The sequence below is a fragment of the Centruroides vittatus genome, unplaced genomic scaffold (assembly GCF_030686945.1).
Source record: "Centruroides vittatus isolate TY-2023 unplaced genomic scaffold, ASM3068694v2 contig_3118, whole genome shotgun sequence".
Classification (NCBI taxonomy): Eukaryota; Metazoa; Arthropoda; class Arachnida; order Scorpiones; family Buthidae; genus Centruroides; species Centruroides vittatus.
In genome coordinates, this window is record NW_027122009.1 from 53166 (window position 1) to 77672 (window position 24507).

The 24507-nt window shown below is 30.5% G+C and overlaps 1 protein-coding gene across 2 annotated transcripts in view; it reads right to left on the reverse strand.

The window, feature by feature from the left end:
- Nucleotides 1-265: 265 nt before the first annotated feature.
- tapas overlaps nt 266-24507 on the reverse strand; it is a 191314-nt gene continuing 167072 nt past the window's right edge. For both annotated transcript variants that reach the window (XM_067267916.1, XM_067267917.1), the window contains 5 exons: nt 23008-23155; nt 16840-16911; nt 6673-6786; nt 6083-6200; nt 266-799 (listed from right to left, as the gene is read on the reverse strand). In XM_067267916.1, the coding sequence (XP_067124017.1) occupies nt 564-799; nt 6083-6200; nt 6673-6786; nt 16840-16911; nt 23008-23155 (688 nt within the window). In that variant the 3' untranslated portion in view covers nt 266-563. The remainder of the gene's footprint in view (nt 800-6082; nt 6201-6672; nt 6787-16839; nt 16912-23007; nt 23156-24507) is intronic.

Below are 24507 nucleotides of genomic sequence, written 5' to 3' on the forward strand. Positions count from 1 at the left end.
ATTTATTTATACACATCTGTACATTCTTATTTATTGAAAATGATTTGTAATAATTTTTAAATTTTTTTCCCTCCATTTCTTTAATTATGTTTAAATGAAAATAAATTAATTTCATAAAATTGGAAAAGTGACATTTTCATAAGTGAAGAATATTTTGCATAAATAAAAACTAGCATTTGCAATGAATTCACATTTTAAATTATTTACTGATATAAGAAAATGAACTGTAGATATTATTTTATGACTTAACTGAATGTTCCTAATAAGACTACTTCTTCATAAGTTATTATTTCCAAAAACAAATTCTAAAATATTTAAAGATAACAGCATAGTTGTAAGAACAATAAAATTTACTACTAAGATATTTAATATTTGAGTGCATATATATTTTATGTATTTACATTTATTTCTCCACATACACTCTTAAATATCAATATTAGAAGTGGTAACTTTTTGATATTTCCTTAATTATTTTTGGAGCAAAGTTAAATATACAATAGTATTTGAAAATAACTGAAATCATCACAAAGTGAATTCTTCTACAATGTATACTTAAAGGCAAACTACCTTTGAAACACAAGCTTTACTATTCCAGCATCATGCAAAAGTCTATCAATATATACGTCTTTATCAGGATGAGAAGTATCTATTAAGCACAAACTTAACTTTTCTCCCACAAAACCAGTACTGTTGTCTGGCATCTTCTTCTTTATCACGGAAACAAATTCTTTACCTTCCACCATCTTTTTAAATTGCATACAATGCATCGGATTCCAATCTTTCTCACGAGGTTCAACACCTTAAAAAATATATAATTATAGTGATAATAAGTAGGGTATTTCTTACTACAGTGGAACCTCGCTTAACGAGCATAATTCATTCCAGAGTCTTACTCGTAATGCAAAACACTCATTAAGCGAAACAATTTTTTCCATAGAAATTAATGTAAAATACGATAATGCATTCCACGCTGAAAAAATGCTGAAATGTTTTATGTATAATGTTTATTCAAAAAACATTGTACAATATACACTGTTAAGGAGTGTGAATCATCATCTTTTCTTCTAGTGCAGAATGAACCATCCTGGAATGAGAATTCGATTTGCAGAAACAAAAAAAAAAAAAAAAAAAAAAAAAATCACAGCTAATATGTTTGATAAACACTCCAAACAATATGCCAAATTCTTGGGTTATGTAAATGCTATAATTAAATATTAGAAATTAATTAATTTGACTAGAGGTAGGCAGTTATGTTTCCATCTTGTATTAAATTTAATAATTATAAATAGTTAATTTTTAATTAAGACATTTCTAAAATTTAATCTGGAACCGGTTATTGAATTTAACGACCCAAGAATTTGGCACATTGTTTGGCATGTTTATTATATAACGGGTGATGGTTGTTGATGTTTATAAGTAATGTGTGATCACAAGTGACACTAAGATGCTAGCGGAAGGAGTGGTAAACACAGACTGATGGAGCATGTCGCATGCACACAATTTGGGACTTCCCCTCTCCCTGTCACTCGTTATGCAAAATATCGCTCATTAAGCGAGGCAAATTTTTACAATTTGTTTTGCTCATTATGCGAAATACTCATTAAGCAAGGTTTCACTGTATTTGTATCAAGCAAAAAAATTTCTTTACTAATTCAAAATCAAGATTATATGTATGAAATGGATGTTGAAATTAAACTTTCATTTTTATCAAAATTTTAAAAATGAAACATTAAAGAATAAAAAATAAGTTTGTTTCTTCTTCTGTCAGTTTATTTGCATTTTGGAAGTGGAAGGACTTTCTGAAAGGCATGACCTTTCTCTTTCAAAGGTACTTAATTGGATAAATTACAATATTTCTTGAAGGAACAATATTAATTTCTAATGCTTTTTCAAATTTATACAAATAACAAAACTAAAATCTAATACTGTAAACCAGTGATTCTTAACAGGGGGCCGTGGCCTCCTGGGGGTCCATAAGAAGTTTGCTGGGAGTCACCAAATTATGCAGAATTTCCTTCAGAATATAATAAAAAGAAAATTGATGTATAACCGAATATCGTATTGAAAAGTGAAATAAAAAAAGATAAAGTTTTCCTATTCAGTTTTTTTTATTTATTTTTTATTTCTTCCTACATACAACTTTGTTAGTACAGAAAGAAATAAATGCAAATATTCTACTTACACCGCAGTATTTACTTCTTTTATTCCAAAGCAATTCTATCAATGCTCAGAATTTTAAAAATAATTAGGAAAAATAGTAGGCTTAGTAGTAGGCTTTGAAAATTTAAATATTTTTGCAAAAGATATGCAAAATCTTTACAACAAGTTGTGGGTGTTTTAGTTTTAGCATGGACTTTGGATCGATTTATCGACATGTTTCTTATTTTATTTTTTGTTAAGAATTAATGAGTTTTCGTGTTTAATTGTGAACTTTGATTTTTTTATATAATAATGAAATAATAAAGTTCTGATTTACATTTATCTATTTAAATAACATTCAATTTATTATAGATAATTTAAGAAATATAAATTATTATTAAAAAAAATGGAGGTCACAAAAAAATTATGAAATATTTGGTGGACTGCGAATATAAGAAGGTTAAGAACCATGGCTGTAAACAGGTAAGCTTAACTGCATAAACTATTATAATTAATCAAAACAATATGAACAAATTGTTAAAACCTAATACATGTAAACTGTCCATTGCATTAAACACTAACAATGATACTAGGGGACACTACAGTCACTCCTCACTTAACAACCCAATTGTAGGAATGGAACTTAGTTTATTAAGTGAAGTGATCAATAAACAGGAAAGCTTTGATTGCTTTTATTTATTCTGGATAAAAAAAAGATCTAATAGAAACTCCAACTTGATAATTTTGTTTTAATTTGCATCATTTAGATATTACAGTATATAAAAATACAATCAGCAAAAATTATAAAACTGAAGTACCAAAAAAATTAAAGTTCATTGATAAAAAAGACTTTCAAATCATTCAAATAGAGTGAACATTAAAGTACAAATTTATAAACAAATATGTACAGTGTTCCTACTCACATTTTTATTTTAAATTCCATGAATTTTCCTGATTTTCCCTGACCACCTTTGTACAAATTCCCTAACCTGTGCATCCCTTATGGTATGGTAGATTAACAAAATGAAACAACAGTTTTTGATCAATTGAGCTACAATTTTTAATCATATTTTTAATAATTTTTTAATTTAAAATATATGCTCTCCACCTCAAATTACTGTAGTAGTCTCTTACCCCTGTACATCATACTTTTCTGTTAGCAACAGAGTCATGTAGGTCATCTGTCTAACTCCATTCTCGAGATTAAGGAAAGACAGACAGATCGATGATAATGGGAATTTATAGATCTATAATTTTTTCAAATTGCAGCCCAAAAATTACTTGAGCTGCAATTCGAAAAGCCAAAAAAAAAGTTATTCAGACTATATACAGGGTGAACCAAAAATCATGAATGATGAAATATTATGGAATTAATGCTATTAATAATACCAACTTATAAAAAAAAGGGTTGAAAGAACACTTGACACATTACATACATTAAAGTAAAAAAAAAAAAACACTTGTCTTATGGTGTTAAAAAATTTATTTAATAAAAAAAAACATGCAAATACTCTTGATAGTGCATTGTCGTCATCTTCAGGCAAATGCACTGTCAATATTTTTTTGATTTGCCTGAAGAAGGTGGTAATGCACCATCAAAAATACTTGCATGTTTTTTAATAATGATCAAATATCAGCATATATAAAATAAATTAAATAATAAAATACATTTGGGGTATAAAATATAATTTGCCTTTCAAATTCCAAAGTTGTTAAATTTGAAATATAAATGCACATATTAATTTTTTAATCAATTATTTTTATTATATTAACACTATAAAACTGAAATAATTACTTCAAAAATAGAGTTAATATAACAAAAGTTCTTGATAAAAATTTTGGATGTAGGTATTTTTGTTAGGGAATACTAAACTAAAGCAAGTGTGAATATCACAAACTGTGTATGAACTGGCAACACTGTGCAAGACCACTCAAAACAAGAAGAAACCTTTAAAAAACAATAATCTTTAAAAAATTGTAAAATTTCTTAAAAATAAACGTGCATGTATAGTCTTAGATTAGAATAAAGTTTAATTCTAAGCTAAAGGACTGCCTCATCATTGTTCTAACAATTTTACATACACCAAAATTCAAAATAATAGCAAATACCAGACCAAATATCTGGCATAAAACCACCATTCACAACTGAGTAAATTTGATAAAAGCAGCAACCAAAACCAAGAACCAGCAGAAAAAGTAACAGAGCTAAAGTTTTTGACAGTGTTAAATGGGCATCTTCAGGCTAAATAACCTCACAGCTGTTAAAATGGTGGGATTGTCATTCAAATGTCAAGAGGGAAGGTGATGTTAAAAAGAAAGAGAGGGAGAAGAGGATAGAAACTTTACAGTTCATAGAAGAGGATAGAAACTTTACAGTACATCTTCCATGCAAGAGGGAGGAATCTACATCATAAAAGTTAATAGCAGTATTTTTTTGGGTGACCTTGTAAAGTTCTACCTGCTCTAAATATCTTTGGGTGGAGTTATATATGAAATGTGCACGATTGAAATGTATTTCCATGTCAGGGTTGGAGGCAAAGATGGCTAAAGCAGTGTTAGCTGATGGAATTCAAGTTGGAATTCCAATGCTCTTTGAGGTAGGTGTTTACAGGGCACGTAGCATCTACATATTCCAAGTAGTGATTGGTTCTGTGATCTATAATGGGGATAGTATATATGCCTGGTTGGATGTGCATGTCTGGATCTGTTACTTTTTTCTACTGGTTTTGGTTTTAGTTGCTGCTTTTATCAAATATCTGGCTTTCAGAAATATGGAATTACCAGAAAACTGGCTATTTTTAACTTTTGCATGCAGAAGTGCAGCTATAGTTCATTGTGCAGCTTCTTTATTCTTTAAAGGTCATATAGAAAAAAATCGCAAAATGTATTGAAGTTTGTTGGGGAATTTTATGGCAGTTTTGTAAACCTATATCCTTAAAAACTGTACTATTTTCAATTTTCTTTGCAAATTTTCAGTCCTTAATAGATTACTGCTTATCAATCTGGGCAACGTCAGCCCCTTCTTTATTAAACAAAGTTATTAAGGAAATACACAAAATATATTTCCTTTAAAACAAATTTTGCCATCTTCTATACACTAATAATGCCGATGTCGCAAGAGTCAGACTGGGAATACCTAATTTCAAAGAAAGAGTTAAATATCTCAACCAAACTTTAATAGCATAATATACAATTACTGGCTCAGGTTGGACGTTCCCTCCAGAATAACTAGATTACAATCATGTCTACAAACCCCCTTTTATTGATTAGCATTAAGTCATAGATCCTTTTTTTTATTGCTCCATTATATGTTCCCCATTAAACATCTTCTTCATCAAGATTTTACAAAATATAATCATTTATGCCAATGCTTTCTCTTTATTTCTTTTTATTATTTTGTATATTTCTTTTTAAAAAATTTTTACTTTGTTAATTTTATTTGTTATTTTTAATTGTATTTTATTGTGTTGTATTTTATTCTATTTTTGGGTAAATTGTGTTATTCAGGGGGTGGAAATCTATTGTCCATTGTCAGTTCCAATTAAATATAAAATAAATAAATTTCCATGGAGTACCTGTTGCCCAATACCAGTTTCAGTGTGACTGTTGGTATATCATTTGTTAAAAACAATTTATTTCTTTACTTTTCAATGTTTATTTTATATTTTAAATATATATTTAGCCTATGTTCAGAAAATTCAAAACTATGGATAACTTCCAGTCCCAAGTTTGTTGGGTATTTAGTCTGTTACTGCACCAGCAGACTATATTTTACAACTGTGTTACATTCATTCAATAATATATATATATATATATATATATATATATGTTCAGTATATTTTTGTATTTATTATTAAATGAATGTATGTAAAATTTTAACTGAATTCCATGAAACAGTCTGAAATAGTACAAATCAATTCAATAAAGTTAATTTAAATATTACCATATAATTCTGCAGGGATAGCTTGATAAGGAAAACAACGGAAATATTTCCATAATGGTTGCAAATCCGTTAACCCAATTAATTGAAATCCACCATAATCGACAAAGTAAACAGAAACCTGCAATAAATATCATATTAATGAAATTATAATATTTTACAATATGTTTAAGATATATGTTAATATCATAACATCAGAAGTGATAGAAAACTATAATTATAACATCTTAAAAATTTTTCCAATAAATGTGAATAATAGAGCTATCATCATTGTTCCACCTAAGTTGTATGAGTGCATGGCCATATGAGTAATAAGAACAAGCATGAGTAACTTTTGCATATGTTTACATAATGTGCATGAGCTTTAACTTATATATATATATATATATATATATATATATATTTGTGTGTTAATGTTATTTTTTTTCACTCATTTTTCTTAACATATAAGTCATAATTTCATATTGTATATTTTACAATAATTACTACTAATAGGTAAAATTTTCTTTGTTATTTTAATCTCCTTCTAAGTATTAATTATTGTATAGCTGTTTAATCTTAATTTAACAAATTCTCTATGTTTTATGGCTTACCATATCTTCACTAATTATATCGCTGACCCATACTCTCTTCCATTCGTCATTATATTTTCCAGCATAAAACTGACCTCTCTTTAATAAGCAATCATCCATATCAATAGTATTTTCCTACAATAAATCAATAAATGTTTAGATTTCTTAAATGTTTTATTCAATCAAGAGAACATTTATTCAAAATACATACATTCCTTCAAAGACAAAAGCAAATACAGTAGAGAGTCATTTATCCAAACGCTTTCTAGTCAGACTGTGTCGTGCTGAATCAAACTTTTTTGATACTAGATTTACTTCTAAAGTATAATTTTTATGTTTTTATATTTTTCAATATATTTATTTTGTTTGTACAAAATAAAGAAATAATTTTTAACGGTACAATAGCCTCTATTATTATTATAAAAATTTTCATTAGGCTTAAAATCGACGAAAATTCAACACGAAGCGATGCACAATGGAGAAAAATTTCAACATCGGACAGGTTAATATATTTTTTCATACATAATCAGTTATCCAAACAACCCCAATTTCCAATTGATTTGGATAAACGACTCTCTACTGTAATTGAAAAAATTTCAAGCAAAATTTTTAAAAAATATGTTGTAAATATTTTACATTTCATTATAATGTAGGTTTTATTTGAGACTTTTAATAAATAAGCAAAAGAAAAGACAAGCTCAAGTGAGAAAAACAAACTCAAAGAGTATTGTAAAGAAAATATATAAAATAAAAATAAAAAACAATATTTATATTACAGTAATCCCTCCATTTATACAGAACAAGTAATATGGTCCATGAAACAGCATGTAAATGAAAACTGTGTAAATGGAATCATGGAAAGCTGCATAAAGTAATGATCTATTACATATTTTACTATTAATGGGATAGAAAAGTCATTTTTGCTAGATGATTCTTCAATAAAAACATCAAAAACTTCAAACACATATGGTATAGAAAAGATCAATAACGATTAAAAAGACTTGTTCTATAAAATGGTAACTACGTACACTGTTACAACACCATAAACTAAAATCTCCCAAATAGCAACCATTGCCAAAACACCATCAAAAGTAGCACAACCGACAATAACCACCCAATCTGACAACTCTGCTACATAACTGTAAATAAGATTATGGAATAAATTAAATTGGGAAACTCCTAAATTTGTATAATTACAATATGTGCATACTATTAACAGTGCACATACAATGTACATAAAGTTAATTTACTTTAATTCATTTAATCCTTAAAAATTTTTAATTTATGCATTGTGATGACATCTGGTGTCCAGTTGATTATTAAAATTTAAAACTTCCCAACTGTGTTAAAATGAATTTGTGTAAATGGAGGGATTACTGTGTATTAAATATACCATTAATTAATAAAGCAAAAAACAATTTAGTCTTCATCAATGATTAAAAATACAAAATTCATAACATAATCATCATATTAAAAGACAATTGAAATAACACAAATGACAAAATTCCTTCACATAAATGAAATAGTAATTTCATATGACAACCTTACTGTTTTCAGAATCTAATGCCATGGTAGCCAAGCTTGTAAGTCACAAGTGGCTCTTCTAGTGGAGTGTGATCTACTTTCATGAATTAAAAGCATCAATCATCTACTTCACATCTCTATTCTTCTAATAATCTACCTTGTAAGGAACTGAGTCCAAGCATTATTTTTATTTTATTATTATTTTTTTGTTTTATTATATTTTGTTTGGGGTTTATGTTTATTTAGGACAAAGGTTCCCCACCACTCTTTTATTAGTAACGAAAAAAGAAGATAAACCAACTCACGAAAAAAAACAAGCGCCGTAGGAAAAATCTCATGCACTTGCGCTGCCCAGCGGAAGTAAACGGCCCACAGAAAAAAAAATGGATGGGGGAATCCCCACACTCACTAGCAAAGAACTTACTAAACTGTCATAACATCCCAGAAAATTGTACTAAATACTTCGTAAACGGTTTATAAGCTTTTGTCGAAAATTAAAGCTGCCAGAAAGAAACTTAATGTTAGAAAACTAAGTATGTAAATAAGGGGATTAACCCAGCTGAGTTGTGACGTCACCTCACAGCATAAAACCAGCACGTCAACCGAAGAAAGCGAGGTGAATTCCAGAGTGAGGTGATTCCTGGTCGAAGTCCAGATTGAGAATTAGGCTATCCAAGGTGTTAAAGAGGAATTCGATTGACGATTTGAAAAGATTGAGGAAACAGGTTCCTAGTATAGTGAGGTGACGGATAGACGTTTAGTTCGTAAGAGATTCTGTTCATAGTTCCTAAGTATTTGATTTGTCGAATTTTCAAAGGGGAATTAATATTAAGTTAAGCTAAGTAGCTGAGTTTATTGTTGGGTTGACTTGTTCATTTTCGTTAATAAATTTTGTTTTGGATTATAGACAATTGTACATAGTTAATTTCGATTTACTAATTAAATATATTTGAAACTTTTTCTTTGACTTGATATTTGTCGTTATTCTTACTAATTCTTTTCAGTGCACGCGTAAAAGCCCAGGCCTGGCAAACTAATCTCGAATCTGCGTAAAGTACCCGTTAGGTTAACGGAAGTTTTACCGGCCGCAGTTAGTGTCAGTTTCCTAAGATACTAAAAATAGTACAGTAGAGCATCGATTATCCGACCCCCGATTTACCGACTTATCGGTTAACCGACCGCGTTCTAGTCGGCAAATTCAAATGTCCGCTAGTGATGTGGCGCTACAATATTTGGTTATGTCTTGGCTACTTTAATATTATTTTTGTTAAATTTTTGCATGTTTTAGCTGGCAACACTGGCTCGACCATGAAAGAGAGGCTAGTATTTAAACCAGGCCTAATACATTATACTAATAATGTATTTTTTCATACTTTTCGGTTATCCGACTTTTCAGTTATCCGACCAACCCCAGTCCCCAATTGAGTCGGATAATCGATGCTCTACTGTACTTTACAACCTTAACACAATTTATAAATTTTTCTTTTTATTTTTTTACTACAGTAAGTAAATAACTGAATTTTTCATTAATTTTGAGTAGACTGGGATTGAGAATAATTAATGATGAGATTCCAAGTTTAGCAAAGAGGTGTGAAACAGGTACAGTACATGTGAACTGTTTGAGTGCAATATTTCAGGAACAAATAGGTCAATATTTATTACATCAAAATGTAGATAAGAATATTCTCCTTCGTGCCAAGAATAAAATATGTAATTGAAAAATTTTATTTGTTTATCAAAAATGATGTAATTTTTTCATTATAAATTTAAGCAATTAACTAAAATAAACCATACTTTCAAAAACTACATAATGTAATGAATATAAGTGATTGTTCTCTTATCTGTACAATTAAAATTGAATTTTTAGCAAATTTTTATAATGATAAAAGTATAGTGACCTTAAGTGACTAATGTTTGCCATGTATGTTTTAAGAACTACCACTGATGGCAGTATATAAGATTTATATAAAGCATATTATCTGAAATAGTACAAATCAATTCAATAAAGTTAATTTAAATATTACCATATAATTCTGCAGGGATAGCTTGATAAGAAAAACAACGGAAATATTTCCATAATGGTTGCAAATCTGTTAACCCAATTAATCGAAATCCGCCAGATTAGTCTAATTCTCACCATCCTAGCTGGCCCACACGATTACACATCGAGTAAAATCCAAGGTAACCTGACCAAATTTCCACACCTGATGGGAGATAAAACAACCATGCACCCGATCTTCAGCGCAATTGTCCACCCAGAAGTCTTCTCCACCTTGTAATCTATTGTTCAGATTGTCTCCTTGTTTCCTAGATATTTGACATCCCTGACTACTAGACCAACTGTAAAGAGGTATGATTGTTAACTGCTCTCTGTAAACTCTCTCTCGGTATGTTAGTTTGTAAGTAGTTAGAAATGCGAACTATATCCCTAGAACCTCGCAGTCAGGAAAAAGTTAATTGTCTGTATATTGATTGTACCTAGTCATATGTAATCATTTCTTTTTATATTAAATTTGTTGAGTTATAACAATGGTTAATCTAACTCGTGTATTGCCAACACCTTATCAACAACCTCACTGACTCTCTCACTCATACTAACTAGAAGATAATTGAAACTGTGGCTAATGTGTAACATAAGAATGCCATCCACTGACACCAGTCTTCACTGGAATGACGTCAGAGAAAAGGGGTAAGCCTCATACCTCAACCCCCAGCTTCTCACACAGACAAAATTTTAAAAAATATTTAATCAATATTTTTTTGAGAATACACTACAGTTTAACCCAATTATAATGTCATTGGATGTAACAACAACCCTAATACGTCAAATTTTTGTCGGTCCCACGATTTTACTATACTAGATAATGTTAAAAAACCCACTTGTAACGACATAAAACCCCGTTTTAACGTCATATTTGAAGCACTCCCAAATTTACAAAATTAGATTACAAATTTTATTTAACAAAAAAAAATACTAAGTGTTCAGTCCTAGGGTCAGAGTTCAATTTCCTAGAAAAACTGTGGGTGGTGCTCTTTCCACCTGACTTCGGTGGGGTGAAATTTGCAACTTTTAAACGATATGACAATCAGTTATTACGTACTCATTTTTAAATTACTTCATGCTAAATCTATATATATAACCCATTCAACAGGTGTCCGTCCTTCCTTCCGTCTGTCCGTCCCGTAACCGTTTGATAACCGACACTAGAGGCGCCCCTATCGTGTGTCATATTTCAAACATTCAAATTAAATTAACAATTTTAATTATTATTTAAATTAGCAATATAAATTATTATTCTTCATTTGGCCAATACATTATTATTTGGTCAATATAACAATATAAATAATTCAGTATATTTGTAATAGGAATTTATTACTGTCACGGAATGCCTGTAATGTTCACTAGGGGGCGAATAACGAAAAACCGGATAGATTTGAACCGCTACGATAAAACGATAAGTGAAATAGTTAAGCTAATATTTTAATATAATAATAGAAACCTTTCATGGCACGAATGGACGGACAGACGGAAGGAAGGACGGACACCTGTTGAATGGGTTATATATATAGAAGATTAAGTGCATCAAACTTTTAAAAATTAAGCGCGCACAACTTTCATATATTAAGTGCATTAAACATGCCTCATAGAAATTTGTAATACTGCTAAAACGCCCACTAGGGGGCGTCCCGGGCTACTAGTTGTTAAATATTCTATTATTTTTAATATAACATATTAAATCAAATAGTTTACAAAGAAATAATTGAATTATTTTTAATTGGCATACATTAATTCAACCTTTTGTTGCCTTTTGATTCAACATTATTCTCAAAACTGGAAGTACCACCATTATTGAAATTTAAGACAAATAGAAATTTCTTATAAAATGTAATTTTTGAAATTTTTAATTACATCAATGTAAATAAAGCTTATTTAAACATGTAGTTTGCATTTTTATACATAGGATAATAAATTATTACTATCATAATAAATACAGTATACTGTATTAACATTAGGAAATAATTTTATGGTGATACATACGATGTAAAATTAGAATGGAGTTTATAATAGATTCTTAAACACACTTGGTATGTTTTATTAGACTGAAATTATGACCCTGCAGATAACGACACTCAATTATAACATCAAAAAATTGATGATCCCACGAATGACATTATAAATGGGTTAAACTGTATTTAACTGAATTGTTCCACAATATAAAAAAGTTTAAGTGAATGTGTGTTAACAAAAAGAATTTTAAATACAGTATTTCCTTTTTCTGTCCTTATGTTGCATTATATAACAAATTCACTTGCTCATATGGGGTTTTATGTTCGGTCATATAAAAGAATTAATATTATTTTCTACAATGAACACTTTGAATTATGAGTACAAACAGTATTATGACGTTTTTTCCTCTTAAGATGGCTCTTAATGCTTTGATATATTCAAGTGGTTCAGTTATGTTGTGTAATTATCTAAAATCAAATAATTAAACTTACTCTAAATAAAATTCAAACTATGACAGTCAAATATATTTTGAACACATATCACCTAAACCAGCAATTCTCAACCTTCTTAGCTCCACAACCCCCCAAATAGTAAATATAAATAAAATTAATATTTTGTGACACCCCACCCAAAGGAATAATAACAGTAAGCCTCACTATTACTAATTGAATTTTGACTGTAATTATAAATGTTAATTTTTTTACATATTATATAACAGACATGGGCAAATGTGGCTCTTTTTGAGTTACATGCAGCTCTTGATGAAAGTGTTAATTTCTGCCTTTTATCATTATTTTTACAATTTTATTTCCACAATTTTGTGAAAATATGTAATTATATATATGTAATATTTAGTAATTTATTTCCAAGTTGGTGCAATAAATTAAATTGACATTTCAAATCTATTCTTTGAAAACAAGTTCTCGACCCGGATGGGGAACACCCTATCCTTCCCTGCCTTACCATACTATCCGCCATGACAGTACAGAACTGCAGCTCCCATGCATTTTGCAAAACCTACATTTCGGCTCCCATTGAACTCTTGCTTGCCCATCTCTGTTATATAATCACACTGCACTAATTTTATACATTAAGAAAATACTGACAGTATAAAAAATGTAATACTACTATTCCTATTATTTTATGTCGCTGCATTTATAGCGATGGGTATGAACATGCATGTATGACGTGTACATACATGAATAATTTACAAGTTCCAACTTGATGTGTACGTGCTCTTTGTAATTTGATCCACATATGGAAAAAATTTTAAATGAAAAACTAATGCAACCATCACATTAATTTCTTTTCCTTACATGTGTACTTTTTGTAAGTACAACATTTATAAGTTTATAATAAATGATTTTTTCTCTAAAATGATTTCATTATTGTCTCACGACCCCCCTTTAATATCACTGCAACCTCCTTGGGGGTTGCAAACCCCAGGTTGAGAAATGCTGACCTAAACATAAAACAAAAGTATACAAATAACTGCAAAATTTATAAAAATTTTATTATAAATTATATCATCATTATTTAAATAGTCACACATTGAATGAATTACATAACTAAGCAAAATCTAACAAAGAAACCTGCTATTTCTAAACATAACTCAAAAGGGTAATAAAAAAGTTTAACCTAGCCATATCAACATTCCTGTTCAAAAATGCAAGCATAACTATTAATTTAACCTGTATTTTGGAAACTATGTATCAGAACACTGAAACTTAACATACAAACAGTAAATTATATTCTTTAGGCAACAAAACAATTTATAAACAAAAACTTAAACTAAATTACATCAAATCAAAAGAAATAAGTACTAAGCATTGTTATAAATCAGAAAATTATTAATATAACATGTGGTTGTCTCCTGCATCCATGTACTGTACACTGCACAGTAATTGCTCATACTGGTTATAATGTTTATTAGCTCTATCAGGAAGTCCATTTTTGTACAAGAATATCTTGAAACTCCTTTAGTGTTCTTAGTGGAGTCTGATGGATGAAGCTGCATCCATCAGACTTGGCTCCCTGGAGCATTCCACATGTTTTATGGAAGTTAGGTCCAGAGATCAGGCTGGTCATTTCTTGACTGCAAATATCTTCACAGTCAAGAAAGTCATGTGTGGATGTTCCCACACACAGAGCTGCACTTGTCAATGACTTCTTATCCATGAATATGAAATCTGCACTCAATACTTTGGAAAAGTTTTACATGGAGTTCCCAAACCTTGTCTGTACCTTCTTACTGTAATGACACTCCTCACAATAAAGGTAGAATCAGTGTGGCCATTAAGTGTAATGCCACCCTAGACCAAGATGCCACCACCTCCAAACTGGTATCTTTCCATGATGTTCATAAGATGGTATTGGATTCCCTACTCTCTCCAGATTCTAATCTAACAAGAATCATTCTGTGGACTGTATCTGGACTTGTGAGTGAACAGAACATTCATTCATTCACTGTCCAATGTCTAATGTTTTTGATACAATCTTAAGTGGGCTTTTCTATGCTCAGGAGTCAACAGAACACAAATGTACAGGGTGTTTGGGAAAAAGACATTTGCCCAAAGGTCCCTACAGACAGCTTGTTGTGAAACTAACAGAGACAACTCTGCAAAGAGATGACTACTAGACATTCTTCTGTTACACATGCCATTAATGTCAAATAGTTGTTCTATAGAGTAGTGGTAACTCTTGGACATCCACCTTTAGGTTCATATTCATCATCTTGTTCTTTGAAATCTGGATATAATGCTTTGTAGCACATTCAGAGTCCTGAACACATCTGTCTGAAATTGGTCTGCTTCTAGCCTAGTAATTCTTTCTTTCATAAAATTCTGTACAGTGTCTTTGTAGCTTTATCACTGTCAGTAAAACAATAAACTGTCCTTAATAATTAAACGGAAAGAGTACCATGCTATTGCTGTATTTACAAAACCTGCATATCTTGCATAAACTGATGTTTTTAAATAGAACATTCAACTACATACTTTCATTTTATTGTCTGAAAATGTTTGCATATATTTTCTACTGTTTATTTGTTTGTTCTATCTATGAATTGGACAATTATCCTTATTTTTTGGAATTTTGTGCATGTATTACAATACGTTTTTTTTTTGGTGTGTGTGTGTATCCACACACAATAAATTCTTGTTAACTCAAATTCTAAGGATTCAAAACTTTAAAGATTATCAAAAATATCTAAAAACGCAATAAAAATCTAGGAAACATCACAACAAGCAGAAAAAAGGAAAATACACTTTATCTATTAAATCAAAACTAATTTCCAGAAAAATTTTATGTTTTAACTCTGGAATGACTTAAAATTCTACAAAGATTCCAGTACAGATTAAAAAGAGAAAACAATGTATAACTAGAATGATCAAATATAAAATTTGGTTAAGGCATCTTTCCCTTATTTAAATAATAATAATAATCATTTGTGATGTATAGTGCAATTACAGTAATTTTTATTTGAATTATCTAAAAGCATCTTAAAATTTTGAATTAATGCATAATATAATATCTTAACAAAAATGGGAAATGATAATACAGTCTATTAACTACAAATTAATGTGACATTCAGAGGGGAATAATTAAATAATTAAAGTAATATTTTAATATGATGCCGAAAAAGGCAAGCAAAAGGTCAAATGAGGAAAAGATGTCAAAGTGGGAAAAACTCACACACGTCCTATTTCTCGTGATTTCTTAACAGATAAAACTGGTCAGATATCCCTCTAAATCGACAAGTATTACTCAGGTTGTAACCTAAGTCCTGACCCTAGTCAATACAGGCAATTAGTCATGATAAAAAACTGTCAAACAAATGAATTTATGAGGTAAAATGAGTAATAATAGTGGATAAAAAATACCCATAAATCGTTCATACATCCGATTCTTGACAGCACACATCTGCAACACCCAGACTTAAATCGAACTTCAAACACATTACATCATGAGTTGCATCAGTCAGTTCTCACGCGAATCATGTATAAAAAGGGGTTGTATCAGATCACCTGGGCAGACAACAGTGGACATAATGAGACACCATATGCAAAGCGACAAAGAAGAATGCCACCTGCCAATATCTCCATCACCCCTCCTGGCTCCCTCTGTGATCAGCCTTCGTCCAAAGTAAGCCTCCTACCCACTAGATGTTTCGGACCTCTACTCTACTCCACTGACTAGGACCCATTCCGAAATAGGTTGCCACATCAACGTAACATAAGAGGTATTTACCTACAAGTAGATGTAAACTCTCTCTTGGGTAAAGGTAGTTTGTAAATTAGACTAGCATCAGGGAAACTAAATAGACACACAAATTAGTTTAATCCGTGTATTTCACTTCTGTTAATAACGGACTATTTACAAACGGTAGCCCATAACCAAATAGAATTGTTAATGTCTGTGGAATGTATTGTTCAAGCCTTTACTTTTTATATGCTCTTCGCATATTAAATGTATTACATTTATGTCAAAACAGAGTGTTATCCTTCATGTATTTCCAACCTTGCTAACCTCCCACTCACCTACAATCACACCATCCATTGACACAACACTGGTAAGAAGGGCTTGAGCTCACTGCTCTGCCCCCACAGTTCACATTAATAAGCATTTACTGCAAACAATAATGTATAAAATATTACCTCTGATGAATAAAATGATTGCATTTCTTCATACAATAAATCTAATTCTGCTCCATGTTTCCAAGACTGACACTATCATACAAAAAAAAAAACAAAATTAATACATCATGAAATAAACATTTATGATTGTAAATTAATTACAAATATCAAATTAAAGTATACAATTTTTTGGTGCCAATCATAATCCCAAAAAATCATAATCTGACAGATTAAAATCTCTAAAATATAATCCTGGGAAAAATAATAATAAATCTTTAAAACACATTTATTTACATTTTTAAATATAATTGATTTGAGAAACATATAAACACTTGACAGAATACTTTATAGCCCCTTTTACACAATAAAATATTTAATAACAGTAACAATCAATACATATGCACTATACATAATACACATATATTCACTGTTATTACATTAATACATAGTAACTAAAATCAAATACACCCATACCTCGCTATACGGCCGCTCTTTATACGGCATTTCGCTATAACGACCCTCTTCAATTAAGGCACGTTTTCGATTTACGGCCTAAAATGTTTCGCTATAACGGCAAAAAAAACTTTTTTTCGATGTCGATATATCTACATGTTGCCAATCTTGCGCGAGCGCAATCTCAATGCACACTATTTTCTATTTCCTCTTGTTTACGAGCGTTATTCAGTGTGGGCTCATAAAGAGGCTGGTTTAGACTTGTCTGTGAGTGTTTTATGTACATATTTATTACTGATTGTTATACATTAACTGGAAAAATTGGAAACAATTAGGGACATTTTTGGTACGTAAGTACAGTACATATGTATGTATGTAAAAATTAAAAATTTTTAATATGTATTTTTTTATTAAACTTATTTTATAATTTCATTATTTTTTAGACAAAATGCCACTGAAACGATTATCGACTTCGGAGACTGATAAAAAGAGATGCCGAAAATCAGTTACACTAGGAACTAAACTAGAAGTATTACGTCGTATAGAAGCTGGAGAGAAAATTGTTGAAATTTGCAAGGCAATGGGACTTGCGAAATCTACCATTCAAACTATTCGCGATAAAAAAGAAGACATTAAAACATATTTGCAATCTGCTGCACCTTTAAATGTCTCGAGATTAACATGCCGAAGAAACTGGATTATGGAAAAAATGGAAAAACTATTGATTATATGGATTGAGGACAATAACAAACGGAGAATGCCAATGAGTCAAATTACTATCCAGGAAAAAGCTTTAAGTATTTTCGAAAATTTGAAGAATGGAGATACCGATGAATCTGCTGAAGATGTCACATTCCAAGCAAGCCGAGGATGGTTTGAAAAATTTAAAAATGGGTTTAATTTGCATAATTTGAAAATAAAAGGTAAAGCAGCTAGCGCCGATGAGGCCGCATCTAAGGAATATCTCTACATTTTAAAGGGAATTATTGAAAGAGGTGGTTATAAACCTGAACAAGTGTTTAACGTAGACGAAACAGGGCTTTATTGGAAGCGAATGCCTGATCGCATGTACAATTCAAAAACCGAAAAATCTGCGCCTGGGTATAAGGTGTCTAAAGAACGATTAACTTTGCTACTTGGTGCAAATGCCGTGGGTGATTTTAAGCTAAAACCACTTTTAATATATTTGTCCGAAAATCCAAGTCCTCTTAAAGGACTAAATAAAAATCAATTACCCGTGATATGGAGATCCAACAAGAAAGCTTGGATGACTAAAGCTATTTTTGAGAATTGGTTCAAAAATCACTTTTGTACAGAAGTGAAAAAATATTTGCCAGACAAAAACTTAAGCAACAAGGCTTTGCTAATTTTGGATAATGCACCAGGGCATCCTACTAATTTATCCGAACTATCTGAAGATGTCATGATTGAGTACCTTCCGAAAAATACAACAGCTCTGATCCAACCAATGGATCAGGGTGCAAAAGCCACTTTTAAGGCATATTACCTACGCCGAACTTTCCGACAACTTATAAGGGAAACCGATGGTAAATCTTCAATTAAAACATTTTGGAAAAACTATAACATCAAAGATGCTGTTGACAGCATCAGTGAATCATGGAAGGAATTAAAATTAACAACAATGAACCATGTTTGGAAAAAAATATGGCCAGAATGTGTAAAAAGTACTGATGCAGAAGTTAATTTCCTTCCTGAAATTAGGCAAAATATTTTGGATCTAGCACATGATCTCGGTTTTGAAGGTTTGAACGAACGTGATGTGCTTGATCTACTTGAAGCTGATAGGGAACCCCTTTCATATGAGGAACTCATTCAGTTGCAAGCAGAACCGGCATTTGATGAAGAGACAGAGCCTGTTGTATCCAAACAGCTAACATCAAAAAATTTGTCGAAAGCTTTTCCTATTTCGAACAAGGAATAAACATCTTCCTTGAAAACGATCCTGACGTCGAACGTAGCGCTAAAGTTTCTCGAGGAATTAACTCAGCCATTAGCTGTTATAAATCACTGAAGAACGAAATAGACAAGAAGGCAAGACAAACAACGTTAAACGATTATTTTAATCCTGGCCCATCCTTACCAGCGAAAAATGATGACGACAGTGATCTGCAGGTTACCATTTCTTCATCGTCTTCAGATTAAAGCCATTTTAAAAAAAAATTATGTATTTATACATACACATATTTTATGTAACATAAAGTTTGTTTCATTTTTGTTTATAGATTATTGTTGGTTTTTGGAGTCTGTTATTATTTTATATACAAAAGTATGTACTTGTTATGTATGTATTTTTTATTTAAATGAAATAAAAAGATAAAATGCATTTTGAATGATAAACCATGTTACATATTTAACAAATTTGGAACCGATCCCATTGAATTTGTATGAATTTGTATTACAATAATTGATTCCTTATACGGCTTTTCGCTTTGCGGCCAAGTTTCGTGGAACGTATCTAGGCCGTAGAGCGAGGTATGGGTGTATATATAATTATGAATTATAAAAATCAATGCTGAAAATTTTAAATAGTGGGGAAGAAAACAGAAATCTCAACATAAGAAAAAGCACATTACATTGAAAGATTATGGGCAATTGCATAGAGGTAGTCCATATGAGCTGAATGACTTTCACAATCATTAACTATACTTTGAAGTCTTGTTTTGTGATGAGTATCTACTTTTTCTTTTGGCATGGTTCTCCTCAGACAATATACTCATATTAATTTTATACATAACATTGCACTTTTTGAAATTCTTCAATAATTCAATATACACCAAAATGAGCATTCTCCACTAAATTTTCTCAACTTCTGTGCCATGCTTCTATATTGTTTTGGGTTTGCAGAAATCCATTCTACATGCACTCATATACAGACCAAACTTTTCATTGAGAGTTGAGGTTTCAGCCACTTCAGGATTTTAATCTTTCAGGATTGTGATTTTTGACATTTTAACCTTTTGGAATTTTGATCTTTTGGGATTTCAACATTTGGGATTATGATCCAAACCCACAATTTTTGTGTGTTTTTATATATTTTCAGATGAATCGAATTTAGTCTGCACAAATATAACAGAAAAACCTATGTAGAAATAGAAAAGACAAGACCAATAACAGGGATTGCTTAATTTATTGCAGATAGTAAACTTTCTGGTGAGTCAAATGATATTGGGCTGCATATCTAGTAAAGGTGTAAGCAGACTACATTATATAAATGGATCTTTGAATGCAGTGAGTTAAGAAAGCATTTCATCTGCCAAGCTAATTCTAACAAACACAGAACATTTTCATGACACAAAAACCTATGTCATTCAGGACAATTTCATATCATGTCACCGTGTTTTCCCATCACCTTGTGGTGATGGAATGTGGTGATCTGTACTTTGGTACATCAATGTACTCTACCCACTTGAGAACTAGTTAGTCTAACTAATAAGACCTTACAATGTGGTCTCCAGGGATTTCAATAATATTGTTTGTGTGGAAAAACCTTGATATGAATCTATTAAGCAAAGGGAAGCAGTACACTTCTCAAACATTTTCAAAAACTCAAAGCTAAAAAAAAAATTGCAAATGACTCATGAGTACAATTTTTGAACAATTTTCCCAAATGTCACATGGCTTTATAGCAGAGTGCTCGACTCGTGTATGAGATTGTTGTTTCAAGTCTCAAGAGAGACCCTTTTTTTCCTTTCCAAATCAGAATTCAATTTTTGCATAAAATAATTGTAAATTACACAGGTTTATACATTTTGTCTACTTATTTTCTAGTAAAAAATATGCAGTTTTCCTTTTTTAACCTCTGCCTTTGAAATTCATTTTTGAATTTTTTTGTTAAAAATACATCTAATTAAAAACTTTTTTAAATTAGTAAATTCAGATAATAAATCATCAGTGACATAAAAACTACATTTTATTAATTGATTGAAGCAAATGTACTAGTACATGAGATAGGATGTACAGTACTTATTCTAAAAACAAGGAAAATAATAAGTTACACAATATCTCATGCATTGTAGAACAACTGCTGTTTTTTACACTCACAGGGTTTTTTTAGATCATCAATAACAAAATATATTTTATTAACATTTATAAAAAGTTCCCTTCATCCATAAGCTTTGAAGCAAACCATGCACAGCATAATATTTTTGTGAAAATTAGATCTGACAATAAATGATGACCAATTGAATGAACTTTTCGTCTTCTTGGGATGATATTTTGCATTGCTGTCCAATCAACTATAAACAATTTTGAAGGCAGTAGATAAAGTTTTTTACTTGCCTATAAAAACAGATATTGCACAGTTGGCATAAATATGTACAGTACACTTGGAAAAAATGAGCTACTGTATAGTTTATAAATAATAAATTTTTTAAAATGTTTCATGGACTTATGAATAACCCTGTATTTTGGATGCAAGGAAAGAAATCCCAAAGTTTATCTACTAGACTTTTGGTGAGTATTTCAACATAGAGATTTAAATCAAAGCAATATACCCACTTATGTCACTTCCCGACACAGAAATTCTAAATCTTACTCTAGTTTAGTTACTCTTATCTTCCTCTGATTTAGGCAACAGAGTGATGGATTAGTGTATGTCTGATAAACCTTCTCTGTCTGATCAACAGACATTACCTTAGTTTGGCTTCTAGTTTAATGAATATATATTAAGTTTTAAAGAAATGCTTTTTATTCATATAAATATAAATGCACTAAAAAATAAAATTTCTTTGGCTTTTACAGTATTCTTGGTATTATGTAACCAAAAATAAAAGCATGGAAAGCCCATAAAAATTAATAGGTGTAACTATGACCACAACTAAACATGAGTGACCCATGCTTTTATTTTTGGTACATAATACCAAGAATACTGCGAAAGCTAAGTTTTTTTTTTTTTTCTTCTTTCTTTCTTTACTTTTCCGTGCATTTATATGAAAATAAAAGCATTTCTTTAAAAATTTATATTTTTCACTTTCTGCCTTTTAGTTTCACATGTAACAGTAAATTAACAAAATTCTTGTTTTAGCATTTAACTGGGATGGGGGTAAAAAATTGAGTTATAGGATTTTTTGTAGACAGTAAAACTAAAAAAAGCAAAGATTTGCCCTACACATAATGCCATCTGTTATGAGATTTTTATAAATTTTAATTTTTTGCTAACTGTTAAAACTGTTTGCAAACTAAAATCTGTATTGTAGTCAGCAACACACATTGGTCAGACAAACATAGTAAGTTAATAAAAAGCATATAAAAAGAGTGGCATTTGTCAAACCAAAGAAAATTGATTGGACATTTTTCAAAAAGTACCTGTCTTCCAGACTGCAGATCAACAGCCAATGAAATTGTAACTTAAATTATCATAATTGTAGCTTAAATATTCTAGTTTCACACAGTAACACAATTTTTATGGCCACTATTGTAAAAAATACTCATAAAAATTGTGTTTGTATATGTTGTAAATGTCAGGCCACAAAAATTAAAATGAGCTCTATCTTTATAGCAAACTCAGAGAATGGTCATTTTATTGATTGTGTATGTCACATACTTCTCGAATAATAATTAACACAATTATAGTAATTTGAAATGATAGCATTCATTTTGGATAACCACATATTCCTGAAATTTCAAAATCATGATAACCCTAACTAATCACAAGTTTATTTACTGTGTAACAAAATTTATAAACTTATTATTTAGAGTCATTAAAAAATACTTAACAATAAAATTATGAGGATGTGCAGTATGTACAATGTGGACATCAAAAAATTCTCCTACAGAAGGAAGAACAGGTGGTTTTATATCTTCAAGGTCTAATACATCATCAACTTGTTCCCCAATACCATCAGGAGTAATCACACTATAATGTCTGAAAGAAATTAATAAAACTGGTTTTTTATAAGATAATCATAATGTAAGAAAAACTTTGTAAACTATAATTAAAACTTTCTAACAGTGTGTCTACTCAATCTTGAAAAGACTTCTCCAGGTTTTTCAGATAAATTTTAGATTTTTTTTTCATTCTTAAAATAGCTTATTTCCAATATTCTTATTAATTGCAGATTTGCAAGGATTGAGTTGAAGAAATAGAAGAAGCAGATCTGCAAAAATTGAAATTTCATTGATCTATTTAGTGTTCAAATAGTTCAATCACCATTGATCTACTTGTGTTCATTTACTGACTGTACTTTACTTTGTTTTTCATATGACTGTTGCCTTCTACTGCTTCAAAAATAAAACAAAAATAATAATAATAACTACAATGAGCTAAATCAGGTCTTCCATGAACTGTTTAAATTAGTCTGTCAGATTCTGTTTCTAAAAGATGGTCTGAAGGCAAACACTGCATTTTCCTTCAAAGATCATTGTACTGTACAGGAGGGTCTAATGATGTGTTCACTTGTTTATAATCGATCAGCACCGCCGTAACTTATCCGTTACAATTCCCAGACACGCACCTGTTATCAAAGAGTTGACCGTTACAATTTGACCGTTACAAGATTGACGGTTGCGATTTGCGCTGATCGATTATAAACAAGTGAACACATCATTAGACCCTCCTGTACATGTGAAAATTAAAGATAAACACAATAAAAAGTTTCAATGATCTTTAAGAAAAGATTAAGATGAAATGAAAATATTTCAAAAGTTTAAAATTTTTTGGATGTATGCTTATGCTTTCACTTGAGGGATAGAATTTAGGCAGCAACAGTTTTTAAAAAATTGATAAAATATTTGATATACAGTAGACCCCCTATAACACAGGTTCATATAACATGGATTTGTATAACACAGCAAAAAAATTGCGATTGTATTTGTATAACAAGCTAAAAGAGACTCGTATAACATGGTAAAATGTCATCACCGACTCGTGTCGTGACAGGATTGGTCAAATCTGACCAATAGCAGACATTGCACAAACTGTTGAGTTTAAACGAGCAGCAGACCTACTAAAAACCATTTATTATTTAATGGCCATAAAAATTATATTTATATTAATGATGTCTCCAAAGGTCAGTGAATTTTTCGCAGAAAAATAACTTATCAGAAAACATGCACCCGCTGTTCGATGAGCCGCTCTGCAACGACAACAAGCTTAAGCAATGGCGTCGTTGAACAGTGCACACTTGGTAAGTAATCCTACAATTTTTTGTTTATAGCATACTTTATATGGATCATTCCCAAAAAATTATACGTGATTTGGAAATGTTGAGTCAAATT